Below are 27,514 nucleotides of genomic sequence, written 5' to 3' on the forward strand. Positions count from 1 at the left end.
GAGGTGTGCCCAGGAGGCCCACCTGGGAGAGCTCATCCCAGAGTCAGGAGCCATGGGGGAGGGGGTGGGGGCGGGGCCTGCAGGTCAACTTTGTGTTGCGGCCTAATCAAAACAACACGTGTTTTGCTCCACCAGACCCCCTTCTGTCATTCCAGCAGCATTGTCAGAGAAGAAACAAAACAGAGAAGTGGAGGTTGATTCTATAATTAGTGCACTTTCTTCACTGTTCATTCAGGATCTCCAGAGATCAATTAGCTTGCTTTTAAGCTAAAAGGCATCTGAATAAGTATTTAACCTGCATAGCAATTGATATTTAAAACAGATGAGGATGGGATTAATAATGCAGAACTGGGCTGGCTCCTTCCTCCGCTAATTTCCCAGGTTCTACTCCCCCTGCCCCTGCCCCTTGCCTCTGCCCACACCGCATCCCAGTGGCCTTAGACTGGCCTCCTGGCCTCCTCAGGGCAGGGCTGTGGGCAGGCAGGGTGGTGCTGAGCGAGGGCTGTCTTCCAGATGCTGACACCACTGTGGAGCGGGGCCCCGGGGTTCGGAGAGGAGCTTCGGTTAGGGCTGCTTTGAGGGTCCACCCCCAGCCAGAATCGGGTCCTTTCTCTACAGCCATCCAGCCATGTCACCAGGCACATGGCACCCTATCTACCCCTGCAAGGGGCAGGGGCCTGGAAGGTTGCCTACTGAGGGCACGCCAACCTCAGCTTCCTCCTCTAGTAAGAGCCGATCACGGCCAGAGATGGGGAGACGTAGGAGCTTGCAAACTGCAGGACCTGGGTACCCGCCCTGCTGGGCATCTTCATGGCAGGTGGTCTGGAGGACACTTGTGTGCTTTTTGCTTTGTCATTTAAGTATCAAAGTCCTGAACAGGAATTAGCTTTTAAAAGCAAGTAGTGTGTGTGTGTGTGTTTACAGGCACGCACTCATGTACTTATGGACGTATTTATTTAATAAACATGTCTCAGCATCCTCTCCGTGCTAGATAGTGTTAGACACTGGAGTGGGAAAGAGATGCCAGGACTACTAAGGTGTGTCTCCACCCTCCAGATGCCCACAGCCTAACAGGGAGGGAGTGGGGGACATGACACGTGACACAGGTGAGGGTGGGTACAGAGGATGAATTTGGAGCTTAGGGAAGGCGTCTTAGTTGGGAGCTCCCCAAAGCGGATCCTGCAACAAGTTAGGGTGCGAGTAGTTTATCTGGGAGATGATTCCAGGAAGTATGGCGATGGAGCAGGAAAGTGAGATGGGGAAGGAGGAAAGCCAGTGAAGGTGTGTCCGCAGGTGGCTTGTGCTGTGGGTAACTGGGGCTCAGCCCCGCTGGGGCCCTTTGAAAAACTGGGTAGATCGTGTCTCGGAATTGCACCTTTGAGGGGCGAGGAAGCCGCGGTTCATCCGCCTGCTCCCTGCCTCCTCAGCTGAGGCTCTGCTGAGCTCAGCTCCCTGGCTGTTGTGTTCTGTCCCTCGCTCGCCACAGCTGCACCATCGCCAGCGAATTCCAAGGGGGGCAGAGGAAATGTCTGCAGGCAGCCCCTGGCGGGGCATGGGGGAGGGAGGAGGACACAAGGACAGTGTTTGCTACACAGGCTCAGAAGAGAAATATGGAAGCCAGCTTTGGAAGGAGGAAACAGAAGGAAAGGTGATCCAGGCAGAAGGGGAGCACACTCGAAAGCACAGAGGAACGAAGGGGAGGGTGACAAGTACAGTGTGAGTGGAGGATGTCCTGCGTGGAGGAGGTCAGGCTGGCCCGGGAAGGGCCTCGAATGCCAGGCTTATGGCTGGCCTTTCTGCTGTGGGCAGGTGTGCATGGGGGTGGGCTGTGTGATGGCTCTGCCCATCAAGGAGGTGGGACAGCCCCACCAGGGACTCGAGATTCTGGATCTTCTTTCCTTTGGCCCCTCCGGCAAGGGCGCTCACTGCCCCTGGGCCCCCCTGCTCTTCCACCTGATGACAGCCCATCGGTCATCAGGGTCTCCGGGCAGCACGGGAGCCTCCAGCCATCCTCCCGACATGGTGGATTCTGCTATATATATATATATATATATATATATTTTTTTTTTTTTTTTTGCGGTACACGGGCCTCTCACTGCTGTGGCCTCTCCCGTTGCGGAGCACAGGCTCCGGACACGCAAGCTCAGCAGCCATGGCTCACGGGCTCAGCCGCTCCATGGCACGTGGGATCTTCCCGGACCGGGGCACGAACCCATGTCCCCTGCATCAGCAGGCAGACTCTCAACCACTGCGCCACCAGGGAAGCCCGGATTCTGCACTATTTGACTTGCGCGTCCCTGAGTTGTACAGACAAAGCTCCGCATATCATCAGATCAATTAAAACGACTGCCACCAGGCTCCAGGACTCCATCAGGAGGCCTCCCCTGGGGCCCTCCAGGATTGCAATCCTCTCCTCAGATCTGTTCTTTCTCTGGATACCCCCATTTAATTTAAAGCCCCCCAGCTTCCCTGTCACTACAAAATTGTAACTTCTTGCCCTCATGAGGGCTTACAGTGTGCCTTAGATGATTTACGCCATTTAAGCCTCAAAATAGAGCTATGTTGTAAGTGCGACTAATATCCCTCTTTTCAGATGACCAAACAGAGGCACAGGGCAGGGAAGGGATTTGCCCAAGTTTGCACAGCTGGGAAATGGCGGGGTCAATTCCAATTCAGGCAGCCTGACTGTGGAGTCCACAGGCTTGACTGCACTCCCATTCTGGTCCAGACTCCAGGGTCTTCTTTGATGCTCCCTCTCGCAGGCCCCCACCTCCCTCCTTCATCTCATCACAGATCAGTCCTAGAGAAGCAAACCCAGTAGCTCCCCTCCTGCCTGGCCCCTGCTTCACTCCCTCCCCACTGGCCCTGCCCTAGCCCAAGTTCTCATCCTCAAGAACCTACCCACGGCCATTCTCTCCCTCGCCGGTGCCATGTTCCTTCCACAGCTCAGCGCGGAGCAGGGCAGATGCTGCCTTATCCACAGAGACATCCAGGACTCCCTCTTCTCCCTCTTCTCCACCTTTCCAGACATTCTGATCCCATAGAGAGTTTTTACCCATAGCGGTTTTATGTGTGCCCCTTCTCTCATTTCCTCTTCCGAGCTGTGAGCTCCCGAAGGCCTGGGAGTATGCCTGATCTCTTTCTGACTCATCTAGTGTTCAGCATGGTTCCTTGTTCATGGTTGTAGCCTATAAACTGCTTGGGGAATGAATGAATGAATGAATGAATGAACGAACGAATCCACAAACCCAGAGGAGGGGAGACACACAGCCTCCTTGTCTCCTCTCCCTCGCCCAGGACCTCAGAAAGCCTGTGCTTGGCACTTTTCCACTGGGCACTGCTTACCTTCTGTAAACCACCTATTATGCCCAGTGGGGGAAGTCAGCCAGTGTGTCCCCTCATCTCCTTCTGCTGAGACCAGGGCACAGAGAGGCCCAGAAGCAAGTCCCCAGGCACTGCCAGGGCCCTGAAGAGCTGGCTAAGGTGCAGTAGAAAGCAGAGCCTGGTTCTTCCGACCCACGGGCTACAGAGAGCCGCAGGGGCCCTTGCAGGAGAAGAGAGAACGATGATCGCTGATCGGAACAGACAGGGAGGCGGCCGGGAAGAGGCTGTAGCAACAATCTCACTGATTAGCGTCTCAATCTCTACGACACCTTGGAAACTTCAGAAAAAGAACAAAGCAGACTGGAAAAGCAAGAACAGACTTAGGCCCCAGAGGACTGACGGTGCCTGGGCCTGGTGCTGGGAACGTGAATGTCTCCTGGGACTTGGCTGCCAGACAGACAGGTGGCGGCATGTTGCAGGCTCGGCCGGAGTCTGCCAGGCTCACTGCAGTTGGGGCTGGGCTGGCTGGGCTGCTTTTGCAAGGGCCAAATTCAAGAGCACAAAGTTGTTCAAGAGAAAGGAGCATCTCAGGACTCCAGACCAGCCCTAGACAGTCATGAGGTCATGGGCTTAATCAGGGGACTCAGTCTTCTGCTTGCATCTGCCCTGGGCCCTGTGCGCTGGAGGGTCTCTAGGGCCACTTGCCCAGAGGGAGTGTGTGCTGGGACAGCAGGGGCTGTGGGCGGTGCCTCCTTGCTCTTCATGATGAGACGTGGCAGGACAGCACCGCGTATTTGAGGTCACAGGCCACCATAGGTCATCTGGGAGGCAGGGCAATGCCACCGCTTGGGCACATTTCCAGAGACAGAAAAAGCAATCTTAAAGATAAGGGTGTTTGGCTTCCCTGGTGGCACAGTGGTTGAGAGTCCGCCTGCCGATGCAGGGGACACGGGTTCGTGCCCCGGTCCGGGAGGATCCCACATGCCGCGGAGCGGCTGGGCCCGTGATCCATGGCCGCTGAGCCTGCGCGTCCGGAGCCTGTGCTCCGCAACGGGAGAGGCCACAACAGTGAGAGGCCCGCGTACCGCAAAAAAAATAAAAATAAAAATAAGGGTGTTTATGCTTAGGGCAGTCAGAATGTTTCTCGAAACATATGACAACATGTCACTTTAGAAGGAGCAAGAAGGAAGTCGGTTCCCGTTGGCACAGCTAGTTCGAGCGTTCCTCCTCCACCCCCGGCCTTGCGTTTCGCTGTCTGTAGATGAGGTTAGTTCTGAGCAGTGGTTTTCATGCTGCGCCTGGTGGAGCCCTGGGCGTTACAGAGCCTTCTCGGGAACTGTGGCATCCAGTCTTTAAGAATCCAGATGATGGAAATGGGCTTGGGCAGTGGTGTGCTGGTAATCACACTCTCCAGGGGGAAAAAAAAAAAAAAAACAGCTCTCATTTGTAGCACCTGCTTATCTCTGTGGTGTAAACATTCTTGTTGTGGCTGCTTTCAAGCTGCCAATGGTTTAGTAACTCACTTTCACAACTCCTGAAAAGTTAGCAGTTGACACTAACAAGCTGGCTTTGGTTGCAGAAGAGAATTTACCACATAGTAGTTTTCACAACCCCTTTAACCTCCCTGGGCCTCCGTTTTTTCTTGTGTAAAATGGAGCAATAATCATTTCTGTCTAATAGGGTTGTAGAGGTTCTTGTAATAAATGCAGCAGGTGGAACGCATTCAGCATCATCCCCAGCACGTAATCAGTCTTGTTATGTTATTATTATTATTGTTATTTGTTTTACCCATTCGGCTTACACTTAAGATTTTGTTGGAAGAAAATGATCCAACTGCACCTGTGCTCCACCCCTGCTAACATCTTCTGGGACCCATCACACAGCGTGCACGCACACAGACACACACACACACACACACACAATCCTATTTCCTCAGCAGCCCTGGCGTCTCTGCTCCATTTTATTAAAGCAGAAAGCAGTGACAATTATTTTCATAATGAACTAGCTCTTCAAATTAATGCCAATTACGCTATGCAATCATGATTAAGATTATGCATTAATCAACGGTGCCAACCTACTTATTAGCCTCTTTAAATAATGATCATGAGGAATGTATGGGAAGGAAGAGAATAGAGAGGAGCCAGTTGAATGGGGGAGCTGCTTCGAAGCGGTGCGGGGTGCTCTTTCCAGAAGCCAAGACCCAAAGCAGCCTTTCTTCCATGGGGCGGAGCCTGAATTAGAACCCCAGCCCATCAGACACTGAGCTTCCAAAGCTCCCTGATCTATAGAGCCCCCTGCAAAAAAGAGAAAGGGGGCAAGAGGACCCAGAAGGGAGAGGGTAGAGGAACCCTCAAAGGTTTTTCAACGGATGAGGTTCGGTGCTGCCCTTCCCTTCCTCCAAAAGAACTGAAAGGTAAGTGTGGTTGATACTCTCCCTGAAGCAACGTCACCTCTATCTTAGGTCAGGTTCCCCAGATGCAGAGCCTGAGTCAAGGATTCAGATACCTGGGGTCGATAACAGGGAAGAGCGCTCTTTAGGAAAACCCTGTCGGGGAGTGAGCAAAGCAGGATAGGGAAGGGGACAGGGATGGACCAAGATGCAGCCTTGGGTAAGATCTGGTCTTTGTCTGATGCAGGGTGGGGCTGTTGGGAGGGGCTGTGGAGCATACCTGCACCACAGAGTTATACCCACCCTAAGGCAAGGGGACCACCCTTTTGAGTCCCAGTATCATTCAGTCATGGGCTACACACTGCCCCAATGGGAAGAAGTGAGAATAGTTCTCCAGAGAGAAAGGCAGCCTGTGAATGGAACCAAGACTCAAACCCGTGTCTGCTACATCCAGAACCCACTCTCTGAACCTCTGCACTGTGTCTAAGTATTTGCTGCCTGGGTGTCCCAATACATTCAAATTTGGGCCATCATCTTGCCCTTAACGTTCAAGTAAAATGACCCATCCTTGCCTGTGTTTGGGGGATAGAGATGGGGGAAGAGCCTCTCCCCAGCAACATCTCTGAGGTGCCCCAGGGCTTCTGGTTTCTCCTAATCACCTCTTGTTCCAACTTCCTTCTCTGCTGAGTTTTCCATCCCCTCTCATCCCACCTCCTGCACCTCTTGTCCTCTTTCTACCCTGATTCGCCCTATGCTGGACTCTGCCCACCTCCCTTCACTGTCCCCAAAGAACACAAGTTGGGGTAAGTTTTCTGTGACCAACTTTACCAAATGATGGGGCTCCTGTAAGGAGGGAGATGACAGCACACACAGATCAGGCTAACTGGGCACTAAGAACCAGACATCACTGTGTTAACATGGCCCTTCCTGCCGTGGCCTCACCCGCCTTTGGTCCTGGGCTACATTGTCCTCTTCTTTCTCTCTTTTTGGGCCCACTTCCTGTCTATTCCCTTTCTCCTGGGCCATTCTCTCCAATCCTCCCCACACAAAAATTCAACATCCCATCTTTGTTTCTTTTGCACAGCAATTCAGTACCATCATCGTCTTATCTTCTCCATCCAGGCCCTAAGGTGCTTTTCCCTCTGAGATAAAGGCTTCCCTTCCCCTGGAAGAGGTCATAGACTACAGCCCACTGGCCAAATCCAGCTCACCACCTGTTTTTGTAAATAAAACTTCATTGAAACATAGCCACATCCATTGTTTACATATGCTGCTTTCATGCTACAATGGAAGAGTCCATTAGACCTTCTGGCCCACAAAGCCAAAAATATTTACTACCTGCTCCTTTACAGAAAATGTTTTTCAACCCCTGCTCTAGAATGTAGAAGCTCAGAATTCGTTTTGTTTTTCTAAATAGCATTGTTTCACTCCTACTTTAATAACTGCCCGTTACTAAGTCCTCACCATGTCCATGCATTTAGCTGCATTGTGTTCTTTCTTCCACGCAAAAATCAACCCTTGGAAGTGTGTACCCCATTTTGCAGATGGAGAAACTGAGTCTCAGAGAGAGTAACTTCCTTCAGTGGGTAGAGCCAGGGTTTGGACTGAGGCCTGACTGTCTCTGGAACCTGAGTTGGGAACAGCTGATTACCGTACATGCTGGTTATGGTCATCTATGGTCATCTGTTTATTGTCAGCTGAGTTCTCCTTAAGAGCAGAGGCCCAGGACTGACTTCTCTTATCCCAGCACCCAGTGACAAGTGGGCAGAGACCAGTGGGTATTCATGGGACTGAATTGTGTATCCTCTGGGCTTGGGTCTCAGTGGCTTGAGACCCCCTCTCTCTTCTCCTCCCCACCTGCCAAGGTCTGAGAGGCAAGCAAGGATGTGTGAAGCCCCAGGAAATGGCCCATTGTCCCATGACCTTTGATCCTCATCTGGGATGGGGCTCTCTAATGACTAGATTTCTCCCCAGCCTTTCTTGGAAGAATTTTTTTTGATGTTTACATTTTAAACTATTAAAAATAATATTCATTGTAAATAATATGGAAAAATCAAGAAACTACAAAGAGCAAGATTAAAAGTATCCATAAACCTCTTCTTCCCAGAGAAACTCACTGGTACCATGGTATAAATCCTTCCAGTCTTTTTTCTGTAAATATAGTTATGTGCTTTTTATTTGATAAATAGGTTTCATACTGTAATATTATTTTGTTGCCTTTGGGGGTGGGCAGGATGAGCATTTCCTGTATCATTAAGTATGTTTTAAGAGCGTTTTTTAAAAGCTTTTTTCCTTATTACCAAAGCTCCGTGCAGAACATTTGGGGGGGAAAGCACTAAGCAAAAGCAATCCATTATCTTTTTACTTTATAGAAAGAACCTCTGTTAACATTTTGGTGTATGCCCTTCTGGTATGTCCTTTTTGATTTTAATTGGAATTGCATTAAATTTGTAAATTAATTTGAGGAGAGCTGACATCTTTACAATACTGAGCCTTCCCTTCCAGGAGAAAGTTATGTCTCTCCATTTAGTCAAGTCTTCTTTTATGTCCCCCAGTAAAGGTTTGTAGTTTTCTTGATAAAGGAATAGCACATTTATTGTAAAGTATCTTATTCTTTTGTTGTTGCTTTTGTGAATAGGGTCTCTTTTTCTCCTTGTAATTCCTCACTATTTATTGCTGATTTATAGGAAGGCTGTACATTTTTCTATATATGTTTTATATGCTGGTCCCCTGATGAGCTTCCTGTTTACTTTCTACTAGGTTTTGATATGATTCTCTTGAGTTTTTAAGAGAATGGTATTAAGCATCTGCAAATAATGTGTCTTTTCTCTGACTGCATGACCACGATTTATTTTTGCCTTATATACTATGATTTTAAAGACTGTTTTATTATGGAGGACGTCTGTCATATATACTTAGGGAGAATGGTATAATGAATCCCTGTGTATCCACCACCTGGCCCCAGCAATCAGCGACCCATGGCCTTTCCTGTCCTATCTGCATTCCCTTCACATCCACCCCTCCCATATTATTCTGAAGCAAATCCCGGACACCGTATCCTGCCATCCAACACCCTGACTGTAATGCCTGCAAGTTGTTCTTCCATATGGATGGGTTTTAATATATTGAGTAATCTGCTTTTGAACATCAAGTTGTTTCTATTTTTTTCAATATTATTTCAAGATACTATTTCAAGAATATCCTTATACATAAATGTTTATGTTACTCTAACTTTTTCTAAATTTGTATCTATAGAAATGGAATTACTGGATCTTATGGTATTTTGATCCCTTATTTTCCTTTAAACACATACACACAATCCCATGATGACTTTTCTGATTAGAAATATAACACATGTTCCCTGCAGAACTTTTTGAAAATACAGAAAAAGCACAAGGAAGGGAATTCAAATCACCCGTAATCCTCCCACTCAGAGAGACCCCCTCTTAACATTTGGGGATGCAGTCTGCTTGTCATTTTACAGATGTGCTCAGCATGGTTCTGCATCCCCACACAGACTCACATGCATGCACACTATATGTTACAAACTGTAAGCCTGCTGGAATACCCACAGGAGTGGGAGGGCAGCAGATTTATTTGTTTACTTTTTTAAATAGTCACTGTTTTTTTAAAAAAATTTAAAACAATTGAACAACCCGGATACCCATCAACTGGTGGTGAATGGGTAAATGAAATGTGGTACATCCATAGAAAGTAATACTATTTAACCATAAAAAGAAATGATGTACTGCTACGTGCTGCAACATAGAGGAGCCCCAGAAGCATTATGCTCAGTGAAAAAAGCCAGATGCAGAAGACCACACACTGCATGATTCCATTTAAATGAAATGCCTGGAAAAGACAAATCTCTAGAAACAGAAAGTAAATGAGTGGTTGCCTGGGGCCGGAGGATAGTGGGTGAAAACAGTGATTGACTGTAAGTGGGCACCAGGGATCTTACGGGGGTGATGGAAATGTTCAGTAGCTGGATTGTGGTGATGGCCACACAATTTAGTAAATGTGCTAAAAATCATTGTACACTTAAAACGGTGAATTTTGTGAAATTTCTTCATGTAAATAATACCACAATTAAGTTGCTTTTTTTTTAAGAATAGAGGTTTATTTTGGGAAAATAAGCAGAAAGAACAAAATAAGAAATCTATTACATAGGACTGTACACTTGTGTTGTTTTGAAATGCCTCCTCTTGTCAATGATATGAATCCCTCCTCATCTTCCTTCTATTCTTCCTCTTCTAACGTGGGGTCACACTGCATCTCCTGCTTTACAGCTTTTGTTTTTCACTTAAAAATATATAATGGGGCTTCCCTGGTGGCGCAGTGGTTGAGAGTCCGCCTGCCGATGCAGGGGACACGGGTTCGTGCCCCGGTCTGGGAGGATCCCACATGCCGTGGAGCGGCTGGGCCCGTGAGCCATGGCCGCTGAGCCTGCGCGTCCGGAGCCTGTGCTCCGCAACGGGAGAGGCCACAACAGTGAGAGGCCCGCGTACCGCAAAAAAAAAAAAAAGTATATATATATATATATATATATATATATATATATATATATATATATCTCATGGATACTTCCCAATCGTTACATGTTTGCTCTTATCTGGGAATATATAACAAATTGCAAATTGCCATTTATTTACTGTTTCTCTGGTGTTGAGCATCTCTAGATCTGCCTCCTCACACATGATCTGCGTGCCCATCGTTGGAATCAATTCCTAGAAACCAGAGATAAGAGTTCAATATGTGAGCATTTTTAAGGCTTTTGATAATTTCTAATGGCCATCAAGGAAGGAGGGTGTCCCGGTTCCCACTTCTACCAACAGTTAAGCAAATGGTTGTTTCCAAGCACCCTCGGCAGAGCTGGGACAGGCAAAAATGATATTTCACTGTTGGTTTAAACTGAGTTTATTTGACTATTAGAGTGGATGCACATTTCTTCATATGTGTTAATAGCTCCTTTGTATTATTTTTTTTCTTTTGTGAAATGCCCATCCTTGCCCTTTGTACATTTTTGTATTGGAGGATTTGTCTTTTTTAAGGGTCTAAGTGCTTTTTATAAAATAAGAACATCAACCTTTATACTGCCATATATGTTACCTATATTATTTCCAGGTTTGTTGTTTGCTATTTAATTCTGTTTATGAAAATTTTGAAATCGACACATTTTATATTGTTTCTGTGGAGTTATAAATCTTTCTCCTATGGTTTCTGACTATTGGAAAGCCTAGGAAGGCCTCCTGCACCTCAATATTGTAAAATATTCTCCTATATTGTCTTTTTAGGTAGTTTTGTAGAGTTATTTGCCCCCCTTCCTTCCCTTACTTTCTTGCTATTTAATCTTTGCTCCATCTGGAACTTTTTTTTCTTTTGATATATAGCTTAAGATTGGAATCTAAATTAAATTTCTCCCAAATAATTGAATAATTGTCTCAGCACAATTAATGAATAATTCATCTTCTACCTTCTGATTGGAAATAGCCATCTTTATCATGTCTTAAATACTTATCTCTACTTGAATCTTTTTCTGGGGGCTTTTATCTCGTTCCATTGGCCTAACTGTGTTCTCATATACCATTAGGACATGGTTTTAATTATTTTGGCTTTATGATATATTTTAAATCTAACAGTGCAAGCCATCTCTCATCTCTTTTTAGGCTGTCTCCTGTTTAATCTTCCAGATGTATTTTAGAGTCATTTTGTCAAGTTAAAATATATACACACACACACACACACACACACACACACACACACATATTCTTCTATGATTCTGACTGGAATTACATTAAGCTGAAAAAGTAATTTGGAGAAAAACTGACACCTCTACCCTTGACCCTACCTACCCAGGAACATGACATGCCTCCTCGTTTAAATCTATTTTTATGTCTCTCACTTAAGGTTTTTTTGTCATTTTTAATATTGGAGTTGGTTCATGATTAGTTATTTACTATTTTGTTGATATTGTAAAGGAAATCCTTTTGCCATTAAGTTTTTACTTGTTGTTGCTGATTTAAAGAAACACTTAATTTGTGCTAACTGGTCATTGAACTTGAGTCTCCTACTAGTTCTTACTAGTTTTCATGTTTAGGGATTATTATAAGAGATTTTAGGAAGGTATTTATATCACTGGCAAATAAGAATTTTTTCTTTCCAAAGGATGTGCCTCTAAACTCTTTTTCCTTCTTATTTCATTGATTAATGGTGTGGTGTGACCCTACACACCTCCTCTTTTTCTTTCCTTTAATGAGAATGCCTCTAGTGTTTCACCATTAGTGATATTAAAGGCCAATTTGAGCTGAAGGTGCTTCAAGGAAGTATCTCTTCTAGAGCTAGATTATTAAGCATTCTTTTTTTTTAACATCTTTATTGGAGTATAATTGCTTTACAATGTTGTGTTAGTTTCTGCTGTATAACAAAGTGAATCAGCTATAGGTATACATATATCCCCATATCCCCTCCCTCTTGTGTCTCCCTCCCACCCTCCCTATCCCACCCCTCTAGGTGGTCACAAAGCACCGAGCTGATCTCCCTGTGCTATGCGGCTGCTTCCCACTAGCTATCTATTTTACATTTGGTAGTGTATACATGTCCATGCCACTCTCTCACTTCGTCCCAGCTTACCCTTCCCCCTCCCCATGTCCTCAAGTCCATTCTCTACGTCTGCGTCTGTATTCCTGTCCTGCCCCTAGGTTCTTCAGAACCTTTTTTTTTTTTTTTAGATTCCATATATATGTGTTAGTATACGGTATTTGTTTTTCTCTTTCTGACTTACTTCACTCTGTATGACAGACTCTGGGTCCATCCACCTCACTACAGATAACTCAATTTCATTTCTTTTTATGGCTGAGTGATATTCCACTGTATATATGTGCCACATCTTCTTTATCCATTCATCTGTCGATGGACACTTAGTTTGCTTCCATGTCCTGGCTATTGTAAATAGTGCTGCAATGAACATTGTGGTACATGACTCTTTTTGAATTATGGTTTTCTCAGGGTATATGCCCAGGAGTAGGATTGCTGGGTCGTATGGTAGTTCTATTTTTAGTTTTTTAAGGAACCTCCATACTGTTCTCCATAGTGGCTGTATCAATTTACATTCCCACCAAATTTTATCAAATGCCTTCCTGTATTTTGTGAGTTGATCATATCTTTTTCCCTTTGAACTGTTGATGTGATGGAATGATATTCATAGATGTCTTTATATTGAACCACGCTTATACTCCTGGAATACAACTCTGTGGTCATGGCATGTTATCCTTGTAATAATATTCTGGTAGATTCTACTTGCCAGCACTGTATTGAGAATTTTCATAGCAATATTCATAAGTTGGTCATTTTATCTGGGCTCTGTTTGTCAGTCTCTGTTATTAGGAATTTGCTAGCTGAGAGAAATGAACTTGGAGGATTTTCATATTTCTTATGCTCCAACACAATTTCTATGTATGGGAGTAATCTGGCATATTATTGAACATTTGGGGGAAGAATCTTGCCCATAAAACCGTCTGAACCAAGCGTCTTTCTTGGCAGCCCTCCTCCTTCCCCAGCACACACAATTTTACCCATCTCTCGCAGGAGGAATCTTTGAGTATGCAGACGGCCCCAACGCCCAGATCATGAACGCCGAGGAGCATGCCTTTCGATTTTCTGCCAACATCATCAACAGAAACAGGACACTGCTGCCCAACACAACCTTGACCTACGACATCCAGAGGATTCACTTCCACGACAGCTTCGAGGCCACCAAGAAGGGTGAGTGGGCCGCCCCCACTGCTCTTTCTGGCCTTGGGAGGGATAAGGCTGTGTTTGCTGTCCAAGGTCCTTAAAATGTGCCAAAGCTCTGGTTGGGTTTGGGGCCTAGAGCCTTTTCTGCGTGGTTTCAGGACCGGCCTCTGGCACGGTTCGCTTAGGCCGTGTCATCTCTCAGGGGCGGCAGTTTGTCCATCAGGAGTTTCCAGGCCACAGGCAAAGGCCATGAGGGAATGAGGGGGCCTTGGGAAGGGGTGGGGTATGAGAGGTGGGCTCCTGAGATGGGTAAGGAGACCAGCCCAGGTCTCCAAAGCCTCTGAACCAAAGCCAGCACTTTCAAACTTAGTTTTTCTTTCATTGAAATCCATCCCAGTATATCAGTATTTAAAATATATATGAAACAGATTATGTAGAAGTTCAAATATGCAACACTTACTTGCCATAAAAAGACTTACTAAAAACAAAAACAGCTGCTGCTATGGGTACAACAATTTGACCCCAGCTGTGGATGACACTTGAAGTCTGACATTGGCCTCAGCATTCAGTACGTTTCCATATTTTTTTTTGGCTGCATAATAACAAGAAAACCATAATTCACAAAAGTAATTGTAGTAAATCCAATCATAGTTTTCCCCATACCTGAATTTTAAGAAATCAAAAATAAAATATTGGGCTGTGTTCTTTCGCGTTAGTGACACATTTACAATAAACTCCAATGACTGCACAGAAAGGACTGAAGAACTTTATTCTAAGATCCTCACTAAAAAAACAAGGTAACTTGTTGACACCTGAATGAGCTAGCAGGTTCCAATGTGGCATGTAGCACGTTTGAGTATACCAGTATGCTCTTTTTTTGCTGTCTTTAAAAATATCATTCATATATATGTGTAATTGGAATTTAACTTAAAGTCTTAGATAACTCTGGAAATAACTTCCAGAGAACCCTAGAGTTCCATGGAACTCTATTAAAAAACCCCTCAGACCTAAGGAATCTCATTCCCAGGGTCATCCTTCCTATCGTATGCTATCATAGCCTCTTGCTTCTCTTCTTCAAGGCCCTTATCACAATTTGTAATTAAATAATTGTGTGTATTTAATGTCTTTCTCCTCCTCGCCAACACAGCTGAGAGGAAGGCTCCTTCCTCTTAACTGATATAGCCCTGGCACCTAAAAGACTGGTCTATATTAAGTGTTCAATGAAATGACCATTGAATGAATCAATGAATGAGTAGTGTGAGAATGGGGCATGAGGGGCTGAGCACCATTGCCCGGAATCCTTGTCAGCTGAGACGACAGCATTATCCATGCATCTTGGGGAGACAGGCCCATCCACAAGATCCCCTTGGTCTTTCTAAGGGGTTCCCAGTGGCTAATCAAGGTGTCCTGGGCTCTCAGGTACAGACCTGCCAAGGTGCTGCCTGCTGCCATCTCTGTTTCCCAAAACCCCATTGTGGGTAAACACCTCAGTATAGAAAGGCAGAGTAGCACGGGCTTGGAGCCAGACATCCTGGAACTGCACCCTGTCCATTCTGATATTAGTTGTGTGACCTTGCACAAAACACCCGGTGCCTCAGCTTTTTTTTCGTCTACAGAATAGGCACACCGCTGTGAAGCGCTTAGGACAGTGCCTGGCACATAGGAAGTACCATTGGCCTTGTTCTCATTACATTGGCTGCCTTTCTCTCCACTCCCTGAGCCATCAGGTCAGGGGCCTCACACCTTCAGGCGCTCTCCCACTGCTGGTCCCTGCCTCGCCTGCCCTGCTTCTCCTTGCCTGGTGTGCTGAAGGTCGAGGGTTTCCTGGCATTGAGCACAGCTGTCACTGACATTTTAGAGGCCGCTGCCTCAGGGCCAAGCTGCACAGAAACTAGAGGCACCCCACCCTGTTAGCCTTGCAGAGTGGTCCTTCGCCCACCACTCCATCCCTCCTCTCCCTGTGCTGACGTGCACTCCTCCCTGACCACATCCTCCTAGCTCTTTGCCAACATGCACTGCGGCCAGCACCGTGTGGTCAGGGCTCCATCTCCCTGCTGAGAGTCCATGCTGACACCCTCTGCCCAGCCTTGTCCAGCTAGAAAATGACTGACCTCAATCAAAACTCACTGCTCAGTGAAAAGGTCAAGATACAGAACAAATGCCCGGAGACGGAACAGAGAGGCCCGCATGGACACCAGCCCGCTAAGGGCTGGGTTGTGTCTTCTGTCCCTTTTGTCTAAAATTCACTAAAGGAATAGATGACTCTTGAGCGGTGCACGTGCCACTCAGCACAGGGACCTTCCCCGGCGGTGAGCCCGGGACAGGGCTTCAGAGCCTGCTGAGGCTCTTCCTCCAGCAGGGGCTCACAATCCCACACTATGTGGAGTTGCATGGCGGTGGCTGAGGAGACCCGAGACGGAAACACTCAGCTCCGGAAGTCCAGCCAGATGGGTCCAAGTGACCAAAGCCACAGCCCCTCCCCATTCTACAGCAGGTCACGTGCCTTGTTTGTTGGAGGACCTACCTAGTCCAGCACTGACGTGACCCTCCAGCCACATCTGTGCCACTGGCTCCCTCAGTCTCTGGGTTCTAGCCATCCCTGCCATCCTCAGGTGCCATGCTTCTTCCCACCTCAGGGCTTTTGCACATGCTGTTCCCTCTGCTTATAATTCCCTTTCCCCATCCCACCTCTTTGTCTAAAGAACTCCTCCTCTCAGCCTTCTGGTCCTCAGGGGAGCCCTCCGCAAGTCTCCGGACAAGGTCAGGTCTCCCTGCTTCCATCTTATAACACCCTGGACCTTTTTTTCACACCCCTGACCCTTGGTGGTGTGGGTGTGGGTGTGGGCGTGTGGGTATAATTATGTGATTATCGTCCATGTCTTCCGCTAGATTGCACGTCCCTTTGCCTCCTCACCACCGTACTGTAGAATCATGGTTCTGACTGCTGGTACCATACACCAGTTTTGCCTGTTTTGGAACTATACATGAGTAGAATACCAATGTGTACTTTTTGAGTCTTGCTTCTTTCACCCTACAGTAGATCTGTGAGATCCATCTATATTGTTGGATGTAACAGTAGTCTCTTGTTCTTCATTGTCGTGTAGTGTTCCATTATATGAACAGACCACCGTTTTAAAAAACCAAATTTACTGTTGAGCATCTGAGTTGTTTCCATTTAAGGCCACAGAGTCGTTCTGCTATGAACATTCTCATCGATGTCTTTTGGCGCACAAACGCGCACGTTTTTCGTTGGATACATACCCAGGAGTGGAAATGTGAGGTCATCCAATGTGCATATGTTCAGCCTAACAGTTTTGCAAAGTTGCTGTACCAGTTGGCACTCCCCCCGGTCATGCAAGACCGTAGTAGCTGCTCCACATCGTTGCTAACTCGTGGTAAAGTCCGTTTTATTTTCGGTGGTTTATGTGGTGGATGTCTCACTGTGGTTTTATTTCGTATTTCCCTGATGACCAGAGATATTGAGCATCTTTTCAGATACTGAGAGATCATTTGGAGCTTCCCTTTCTTGGAGGGCCTTTTGGAGGCTTTCAACCACTTTTGCAAATTGAGTTGCTTGTCATTTTCATAATGATTTGTGTGAGTCTTTTATATATTCTGGCTATGTGTCCTTTGCTGGATATACATATGGCATATATCTGTCACAGATGAGCATGCCTTTTCACTCTCTTGGTAGTATCTTTTGAGGAGCAAACTTTTTCATTTAAAGGAGTCCAATTTATCAATATTTTCCATTATGACTAATGCCTTTTGTGTTCTGTTTTTGTCTATCCTAAGGTCATGAAGATATTCTCTTATGTTCTCTTCTGAAAGCTCTATTGTTTTATCTTTCATAGTTAACTCTATGATCTATCTCAAATTGATTTTCTGGGTCGGGTGGGAGGTAGGAGGTGAGGTTTATTTTTTCTACACCATGCTGGTGGGAATGAAAACTGGTTCAACTTCTCAGGAGAACTGTTTGGAAGTATCTACTAAAGTGAAATGTATGTCTGGAAGGTTGTTCCTAGCCACTTTCTTGATAATAGCCAAAAGTTGGAAATAAATGAAAGGTCCATCAGCAGAAGAATGGATAGGTGGGGGGTACAGTTATACAATGGAATTGAATCAGCAATAAAAACAGAACCAGCTCTTGCTACGCACACCATCACAGATGAGGCTCACAGACATATTTTTGAGTGAATGAACAGTGATCACCTCTGGAAGAGGGATATGAACTGGAAAGGGGAAGACAGAACCTTCTTAGGTGTTGGAAATGTGCTGTGTTTTGATCTAAGTAGTAGTTACATGAGTTCAGTTATATGTAAAAATTCATAAAATTCTGTGCTTAAAATTAATGCACTTTACTGAATTGTATTATATCTCAATAAAAAAAATGTAAGTGGCTCCTCTCTACTGTCACTCTCCCTTAATGTCCTTTTGATAATATACCTAAGACAGACCCCTGCTGTGGTGAGAAGCACCCCTGTCTGACCCTGGAGGCATTTCTGCTGTTGGATTATGCTGCCCATTGGGGACCCTCCATCCCTCGGGGAACCCCATGTTCTGTGATCTTTATTTTTTCTTTTGATCTTTGGTTTTTAAAAATGTATTCCTCGGGAGCATCATTAGGACTCTTCCAGAGGGGTGAGCTTGGGCCTCATTCTAATTAACCCAATGAGAATTCATTTTCCCTAGGCAGAGGTTCTCATCACAGCTGGGTCCAGCCACCTTGGGCCATGTGGGTTGAGGGCATGCAGAGGCCTGACACCACCTGCCCTGCCAGCTCTGGTTGAATTAGTCCTTTCCTCCACATGAGGCCCAGGAGGCCTTTCCCCATTAACAGGGACTTTCACTTATTGTCTTTAGTTTTAAATGTTTTGTGGAAAATTAAAAGATCAGTGACTGCCAGGCTGTGCGTGAGCCAACAACCCAGAGAACGTCTGTGTTTTCTTCCAAGCCTGACCGGAGTGGGGCTGGAATCGACCCAGCCCTCCCCAGGCTCCTCTGCCTCCATTTATTCTCTGGGCTGCTCAATTCCTTTTAAGACACAAATTGATCGGGATAATTTTTGCTATAACTACAACTGCCATGCAAAGGGGGTGCGGGGGTGGGGGAGAGCTGCATTCAGGCTGTAGACTCCTGCAATGACTGTGAACCACTGAGTTACTATAAAATGACCAGAAAATGGATTCAAAACTGAAGCCACAAATAATGTAATTACCGCTGTGTGTGCTCAGGGCTGCCAGAACAAGAGTTGGCTGCTGCCCTGGAAACATCTGGAGATAAAGCTGCCGCGGTGGCTGCTGCTCTAACCCTACCCTGGTCCCTTTGGGGGCAGCGGTGTTCTTCCAGGCTGGAAGCTCCTCAGAGGGTGGAAGGAACATGGGAGGGATAGGAAAAGGGATGTGGAGAGAGGCCATGGAGAAGAAATAGGTGAAGGGCAGGACTGATGCCTCCTGCCGCCCAGCAGTGAGATCTAATCATTGCATCTCTGGGAGAATGAAACCCAGTGTGGTCTTCATGATCATATCCCACTGTCATCACCACTATCAAAACCAATGCACTGTCACCAGAGTTACTGTTATCACTGTCAGCCATGGTATCACCTCCACTCTTCACATCAACACCACCGTCATCACCCCTCCTATCATCATCAGAATCACTGCAGTGACAGCAACATCTTCATCATCACCAACCTCATCAATACCAGCACGTCATCACCACCATTCCTGCTATCCTCATCCCTGTTACAGTCATGGCATTAACGTCATCATGACCAATCCTATCAACACCATCAAAATTGTTAGCAACCCCATTCACATCCTTGCCAACATCACCATCACTGTCATGGCATCAGCATCTTCATCATCACCTCTCATCACCACCAACATCATCACCGCCATTACTGTCATCACCATCAACATTGTTATCACCTCCTTCTCATCAGCACTTACATCACCGTCATCGTTCCTACCGTCATCATCGCCATTACTGTCACGACATTGACATATTTATCATCATGAGTCTCCTCACCACCATCCCACCGTTGTTATAACATCATCACTTTCCACCCTCACCAGTGCCATCACCACGATCATCAACAGCCTCGCAATATGGTCTTCACCGTCAGGACTGTCACAGCTGTCATTACAGTTACCTTCATCATCATCATCACAATCGATGTCAAAATCAAAACCACTTCCTTCACGATCCCTCTTACAATCTTCTGCATCATCATAATTTGTGGTGGGTCCACTCTCAGTCAAACAGGATCCCCAGACCTTGGGCCTGGGCAGCGGGCATGACCTAAGCAGCTGGGCTGGGTGAGGATGGAGGTGGCAGGACAGCATTTGTCTGCCTGCTTCAGGGTATGGATCAAAGCAGAAAATGCAAAAGACAGGTTCTTGGAGGGGGTAGTGGGAGGGAATGAGACCCAGAAGTTATTCAACCAAGTCATCAATCAGAAGGTCCTAGAAGGAAAAGAAAAAGAGTAGAGACAGTAGTAGATAGTAGACTGGAAACCAGGGACATCAGAGGACCACTAGGAGGTTCAAAACAGAAAGAGGAGGTAGAGCATGAGAGACACCTACAGATTTCACAGGGTGCCTACATTTTCAGGTTTGGGCAAGAGGGAGTGACCAGGCCTGGATGGCTGTCCCGCACTATCGTCATCTCTTCCGTATTGGTGTCCAATCTCTATGGCTACAAAATGCTCAGGGAGCACCCGCTCATAAGGGGATGAGTGGTCAGAGAGACATTCAGTAAACCCAGAGAACAGAAGAACAACATGAATGGGCAGTGAGAGTATAGGTCAGGGCATGGCCTCCTTGGGGCACAGGCCCTGAAAAGGAGAACTGTCCCCAAATTGGACCATTTACCAACAAACCTAGAGTTCCAATTTTGGAAGCATTTATTATCTCTGGGGTTTATGTCACACACAGTCACACAGAGTGCTGCCCGAGGTTTATTCACTCTAGGGTGACAATAGCAGGGACGAAACTGTGTTTCCCAGACTTGATCTCCAGTCCCACCACTGTAGGAGCACCAGGAAGGCACCATGTGCCCTATTGTATGTCCTCTCTTGCACTTGGCATTGGCCATGAGGAATCCTGGTCACACAGGAGATGCCCTCTGTGCTGGGCCTGCTTCCTTCCACACATGGCTGTGCTGTCCCGTGTTCCAGGTGCTTCCATCAGACTCCTGGCAGTAACTAGCCTACCCCCCAGAGTGCTCTTTCACCCAGACCATAAGTGGCATTCTCTGATGTTCTTGGGGGAAGTACAAATTTCAGGAGAAATAACTAAATTATACAATATCTCCTATTCCTAGGAGGCAGTAAGGGAGGAGAGGTGGATGTCAGTGGAGAGGAAAAACACCCTGAAGACCATACCTTATGACCGATTCAAACCACCCTGTATCTTTGGATCCCTTAGCCCAGGCAAGAGGGGCTCTTTCCCAGGGCCTGTGCTTTGGAGGGGCTTCCCTAACCCTCCCCTGGTTGATGTCTCCTCTGAGTACAAGGGGTCAGTCAGACCAAGGGGACTTGCCCACCAGGAGCCTGTGCCCTGCCCTTCTAGTCTTTGCTCCAAGTATCTAGAACCCTGAATTTCCTGCCCACTTGGCTCTGTGCCCATCTCTAGGCCTGCACGAGCCTCTGCCCTGGCCTGTCCTCTGGAGGGAGAACCACACTCCCATGGTCACACTCCTAGGCCCTATGTAGGGGTGACAGAGAGACAGCTGTTTGCAAGGAGTGTGGACAGAGCTTGGACATAAGAAGTGGGGTGTCCGCATGGAAAGTTCAAGGTCCTTTATGGTTCAGGGTGGAACCAGTGGTCAAAGAGGAGGGGGCAGTGTAGAGGCTGGTACCTTGTCTCCCCACATCACTGAGTAGGAGAAGTCTCCGTTCTCACCTGACTTTACAGGTTGTTAGGAAGGCATATTTGCCAAGGTAGGAGAAAAGCACATGTTTTATATAACAGTTTGTTAGCTTGACTTAAAAACATTTAAATATTTAGCCACTTGGTATGTGGACCTCTCTTTGTTCTTTGGCCCTGGGCCTTGCAAATCTTAGGGGTGAGCCTGAGCCCAGTAGGTCATTCCCAGAGGCTCTTGAGGCAGCCAGGATGTGTCTGAATCCACTGTGTGTCCATGTCTTGCCTCCTCCTACATGCATCATATGTTCATATGTGTGCACATAGCCACATATGTGTTCCCATGGCCACAGGCTGGTGGGTGTACTGATGCTCCACTGATGGTCGCAAGTGACAGAAAGCCAAATCCTAACTTGCTTAAGCAAAAAGAGAATATATTGGTCCATGTAACCAAAGTCCAGGGTTCCACTTGATCATGGGTCTCACATTTCTTTCTCTCTCTTAGCTCTTCTGTCCCCCACACTGACTCCATTCACAGACAAGCACTGTGCTTTTTCTGTGAGCACAGAGGGCTATTCCACCTCCACATCTTACCTCCTCCCAGGTCCAGTTATAGCAGGAAGTTCCCCCTTTTCAGTGGGAGGTCTCATGCCATCCCATTGGCTCCAACTGGTCACATGACCATCCTCCAAACCAATGTCTGTGGCCTGGGGGCAGTGAGTGAGCAGTCGGCTGGGGTCTGGGTCCCTAGCACTACCCCTCTGGGACTGGAAGTGGGAAAGGCAGTGGAGCCCAAAGGAAAACTAGAGACAGTTGCCAGAGAAAGGGCAGTGGCTCCTGGGGAGCCCCTGACTGCCCCTGAGAGGTCCCACTTTATGGATCTTTTAGACACAATCCCTGTAAGCCTATGCCCGCTTTGAGGCCCAGCTGCCCTCGTTTCTGCTCATTTCATGCTCTGCTGTGCCCGCTGATGCTTGCCCTTCCCAGAAGCATCTGCAGTCTGACCTGCCTGAGTCCTTGGGCCTCCCCCAGGAATGTGAGCTGTTTGAAGGCAGGGATTCAGCATCCATTCACTCAGCACCTACTCAGACCAGACTTAAGCACTGTTGAAACAGCAATAAACAACACAGATCAAGCCCTTGCCTCTCTGGAGCTTACCACATTCTAGTGGGAGGAGAAAGTCAACAAATGAACGAGACTTCAGTGGTCATTTAATAGATAAAGAAATAAAGCAGGTGTGGGTTTTCAGGAGTGTGGTTGGACAGGGATTGCTATTACAGGTTGGGTAGTGATGTGTTTCTAATAAGACACAAAGATGCAGAGACCTGGAGGAAGGGAAGGAAGGAGTCATGTGGATACCTGAGGGAAGAGCATTCCAGCCAAAGGGGACAGCACGTGCAAAGGCCCTGAGGCATGAGTGTGCTAAGCATGTTTGAGGAGCATCGTGGAAGCCAGTGGGGCTTGAGTGATGTGAGGAAGGGAGAGAAGGATGTGAGAGGAAGCCAGAAAGTGGTAGTGGTGACGGGGATAGGGTGGGGAAGAGCTGCAACAAGTAGGGCCTCATTAATCACTGTAAGGACTTTGGCTTCGAGACTGAGTGAAGCAGGAGCCCTTGGAGCAAAGGAGTGATGTCATCCACCTTAGGTTGTGAAAAGTAAGATGGCAGGAGGATTACGGAGGAAGCCAGAACTGGTGAGGAGGCTTCTGCAGTAAGGCAAGCAAAAGATGATGGTGGCTTGGACGGGGGTGGGAGTGGAGAGAAGTGGTCAGATGCTGATATGCTTTGAAGGAGAGGCAGCAGGAGTTGCTGATGGGCTGAGATGTGGGATATGAGAGGAAAGGAGTCAAGACAAAACCAGGGTTTGGGACATAAGGCACTGAGACAGTGGAGCTGCCATTTACTGGGATGGGGGAGGCTGGGAGGAGAAGAGGGGGTGACATTTTGGACACGTTAGGTCTGAGATGCAAATTAGACATCCAAATAGTGATGGTGAGTGAGAGGTGAGATGTACAAGTTGGATGCCAGGGAACAGGTGGGGCTGGAGGTTTAAGAGTCACCAGCAGGTAGGTGTTTCATTCCTATATGTTTCTCAACGTTCCCCCCAGAACAGGACCAGGTACAGAGCTGGTGATGCTAATCACAGAGATGGTAACATAAAAGTAATCATCATTTCTATTTCACGAGTGCTATGTTGTGTCTTTTTTTTTTAATTGAAGTATAGTTGTGTTAGATTCAGGTGTAGAGCAAAGTGATTCTGTTATACACACACTCACACACATATATATACACATACATATAAACTATTGAGTATAGTTCCCTGTGCTATGCAGTAGGTCCTTGTTGGTTATCTATTTTATATTAGTAGAGTATATCTGTTAATCCCAAACTCCTAATTTATCCCTCCCCCTCTTTCCCCTTTGGCAACCATAAGTTTGTTTTCTATGTCTGTGGGTCTATTTCTGTTTTGTAAATAAGTTCGTTTGTATCATTTTTTTAGATTTCACATATAAGCAATATCATATGATATTCATCTTTCTCTGTCTAGCTTACTTCACTTAGTATGATAATCTCTAGGTCCATCCATGTTGCTGCAAATGGCATTATTTCATTTTTTGTGGCTGAGTAATATTCCATAGTGTGTGTGTGTGTGTGTGTGTGTGTGTGTGTGCGCGCGCCACATCTTCTTTATCCATTCATCTGTCGATGGACATTCAGCTTGTGTCCATGTTTTGACTATTGTAAATAGTGCTGTAATGAACAATAGGGTGTATGTATCTTTTCGAATTAGAGTATTCTCTGGGTATATGCCCAGGAGCGGGATTGCTGGATCATATGGTAGCTCTATTTTTAGCTTTTTAAGGAACCTCCATACTGTTCTCCATAGTGGCTGCACCAACTTGTATTCCCACCAACAGTGTACGCTCATAATCTCATTCAACTTCCCTATGATTCTCTAAGGTGGGGGCTATTACAACCCCAGTTTCCAGATGAGGAAACTGAGGTTCAGAGAGCTCCTCAGTCGCCCACCTCAAGGGGTTTTCAAGATCACTGCTCCCCTGCCCCCAATGCCCAGATGCCTGATGAGACAGCACTGACCCCTGTACCGTCCCTCCCTCCCTCTTTCTGTTGCAGCCTGTGACCAGCTGGCACTGGGGGTGGTGGCGATCTTTGGGCCATCCCAGGGCTCCTGCACCAATGCCGTCCAGTCCATCTGCAACGCGCTGGAGGTGCCCCACATCCAGCTGCGCTGGAAGCACCACCCACTGGACAACAAAGACACCTTCTATGTGAACCTGTACCCGGACTACGCCTCTCTCAGCCATGCCATCCTCGACCTGGTCCAGTACCTCAAGTGGCGGTCGGCCACCGTGGTCTATGACGACAGCACAGGTGGGTAGCCAGGCCTGGCTGGGCCAAGGGCAGGAGACGAGGGTGGCAGAGCCCCAGGATCGGGGTCTTTGCTGCTCGCTCAACTCAGCTGCCCCTGGGGAAAAGGTCCACACTTACACCCAAGCCTCATCTAGTCACTGATGCTCGCTCTGCACTCGCCTGCAGCCCGGTACACACCAGCCACACTCACCCAGCCCAGCCCACTTCACACCTGCCCTACACTCCCGCCTCCACCCCAGCAGCATGCTCTAATCTGCACGCACGCCTGCACGGCCACGCCCACACCTACCAGCACCCTCCATTCACACGTTCTCCTCTGCAGCAAACGCATCCAACTCTGTGCTGGCTACGAGCGCAGACTCTGGACTCAAACCAAACAGTACGTGATGCATGCAGGCTCTGCGCTTACTAGCTGGGCAGCACAGAGCTGTTTCCTCTCCTCCTCTTTCTTTCCAAAGACTCAAGTCCCAAGATATTCCTTAGCCCTGCCTCTTAAGAGAGTGACCTTGGCGAGTCACTTAACCCATCTGGCCCTGCTCTTCCCACATGACAAGTCAAGAGCTACAGCAGCCAGCTTGGAGAGAGCCCTCCAGCTCTCAGCTGCCTGTGATTCAACGTCAGCTCTTGATTACCTCCTAATGGGGAGTCGGGATAGTGGGGAGAGGATCCCTCAGAAAAGACGATCAGAGATTTAGTTAACTCAGGATTCGACAAGCATGTCTTGAGTTCCTGCTATACCCAAAGCACCAGACAGTAGATACTGGACGGCAGAGACCCCAAGCCCTACTCAGTGCCCCCAGTTATTGAGAGCCACTTCTGCCCAGCTCCAGGGCGTGGCAGTGTTGCTGCAACCCCCTGTAGTTCTGCCTGTCTTAACATACCACTATGAATGATTGTCTATCTTTGAGCCAGTTTCTGCTTCCAGACCATGGGTCTTTGGTACCTCCGGGGTTTAGCACAGCACCTGGTACAATGTAGACGTTGAAATGTTTGGTTGAATTGAATTGAATTGAACTGAAAATAAAATGGAATAAACTATAATTAAATATGGCAGGAAAGGATGTGTTGGGCACTGGTAAGGAAGGAGAAATAAAGATGTGGCTATTCCATCTTCTTTAGAGAAGTTAGTCATATTGAAGTGGGGTGAGTGCACACCCAGAGCTCACGGGTCTTTCTAGGCCAACAGAGCTAAGAACCAAGTGACACGTACATACAGTCAGAGCTAGAGGCACCTGGGGAGAGGAAGCTCCATGGCCTTGGCTAGTCTGGGCTGATTTACCAGAGGAGGAGAGACATGAGCCTGGCCTTGAGGATGGATGGACAAGGAGAGGAGTCACGAAGGCATCGCAGGAGGGGGAACAGTGAGAGCAGGATGAGGAGGTGGGACTGTGCATGGCGGTCTCATCAAGAGCACAGCCTGGCAGGGAAAAGGATCCCAGTGTGGAGGGGAGGAGGAAAAGGTCAGATAAACAGCACGTATGAGGCTGTGGGCAAGGTCTCTGCTGTCTAGCTTCAGGGTTCAGACTTTACCTTGTAAGCAGCCGGGACCCACTGAGTGTTGTTGAGCAAAGAAACAGAATAATAAAAGCAGAGTTTTAGAAGGTGGCACTGACAGCAGTGTACAGAGGGTTGGAGGGAGAACCTGGAGCCGGAAGACTGAGGCAGAGGCGGCCATGTTGGTCCAGGCAGGAACAAAGGGGCTGCTTGGAAGAGAACTGGTGGCCAGAATGGAAGAAAAGAATTAGATGTGAGCAGGCAATATTGAAGATTTGTAGGAGTGTCATGGGCACAGAGTAGCCAGAACAGACACTGGCATAAACCACGGCCCAGCAGTCCTGGTGCCTCCAGGCTGGATGGGGGTAGCGGGGGAGGCTTTGCAGAGGAAAAGATGCTGTGGCATGAAGGTGGATGCCAGTGAGACTGGTCAGAGCGGAGGCTGAGGCCTGGAGCCTCCTCTTCCCAAGCACGTCTAGTTCTGACTGTATGTACACATCACTTGATTCTTAGCCCTGATGACCAGTGACCTCTGGGTGGGCATTCACTCCCCTATTAAGTTCTCAAAAGAAGATGGAATAACATCTTCATTTCTTCCCCCTTTCCAGTGCCCAACACACTCTTTCCTGTAGTATTTAATTATAGTTTGATTCAACTTGATATTCAATTCAACAAATATTTTAAAACTTAGGGGAGTCAGTGATGGAGCTGGTTTGGTCAAGAAGAACTTAGTACTAGGGATTCAGGGTTGGATTCAGTCAAACCATAGTACAAATTTGATGAAGAATAGTGAGTAGTAAGAAGTATGCTTCCAGAATCAGGATATTTCAAAGGGACAGGACAGCTTGTGGGTCATCAAACCCATGTAATGGGAAGCACTTTATAGCAGACTGACTATGTTTGCTTTGAGGGTTGTTTCCATTAGGATGTTTTGTCTGTGAGTAACAGACAACCCAACTCAAATCGACTGGAGCAGTAGCCACTTAGTTATCTCACTGACAAGAAGTCTGGAGATGGGCCTTTCCAGGGATGGTTTAGCAGTTCAGCAGAGTCAGGGTGCTGGGTCAGTATCACTGCAGTTCTCTTGACTTTCCCCCTCATAGTCACAATAAAGTTGCTGCAGCTCCAAGCATCACATCCTCACATGATGATACCCCAGGAAGTGGTAAGGAAAGAGGTAGAAGCCAAAGGGATTGTTCTTAATGTGATTCGTGCCTCTTATCAGGGAGGAAAATCTGCCTCGTAACCTTCCAACAGACCACACTCTACAGCTCATTGGGTCTGCACCTACCACCCTAAACACATTCAGATAGG

At 47.2% G+C, this 27,514-nt stretch overlaps 1 protein-coding gene across 1 annotated transcript in view; it reads left to right on the forward strand.

Moving 5' to 3' along the window:
- Nucleotides 1–27,514, forward strand: part of GRIK3 (glutamate ionotropic receptor kainate type subunit 3) — a gene marked incomplete at both ends in the record, with an annotated part of 233,303 nt that overhangs the window by 130,467 nt on the left and 75,322 nt on the right. The window contains 2 exons of the mRNA XM_082832622.1: nt 13,298–13,474; nt 24,449–24,706. Of these exons, the coding sequence (XP_082688748.1) occupies nt 13,298–13,474; nt 24,449–24,706 (435 nt within the window). The remainder of the gene's footprint in view (nt 1–13,297; nt 13,475–24,448; nt 24,707–27,514) is intronic.

This window comes from Leucopleurus acutus, assembly GCF_964270905.1.
Source record: "Leucopleurus acutus genome assembly, chromosome: 2".
Taxonomy (NCBI): Eukaryota; Metazoa; Chordata; class Mammalia; order Artiodactyla; family Delphinidae; genus Leucopleurus; species Leucopleurus acutus.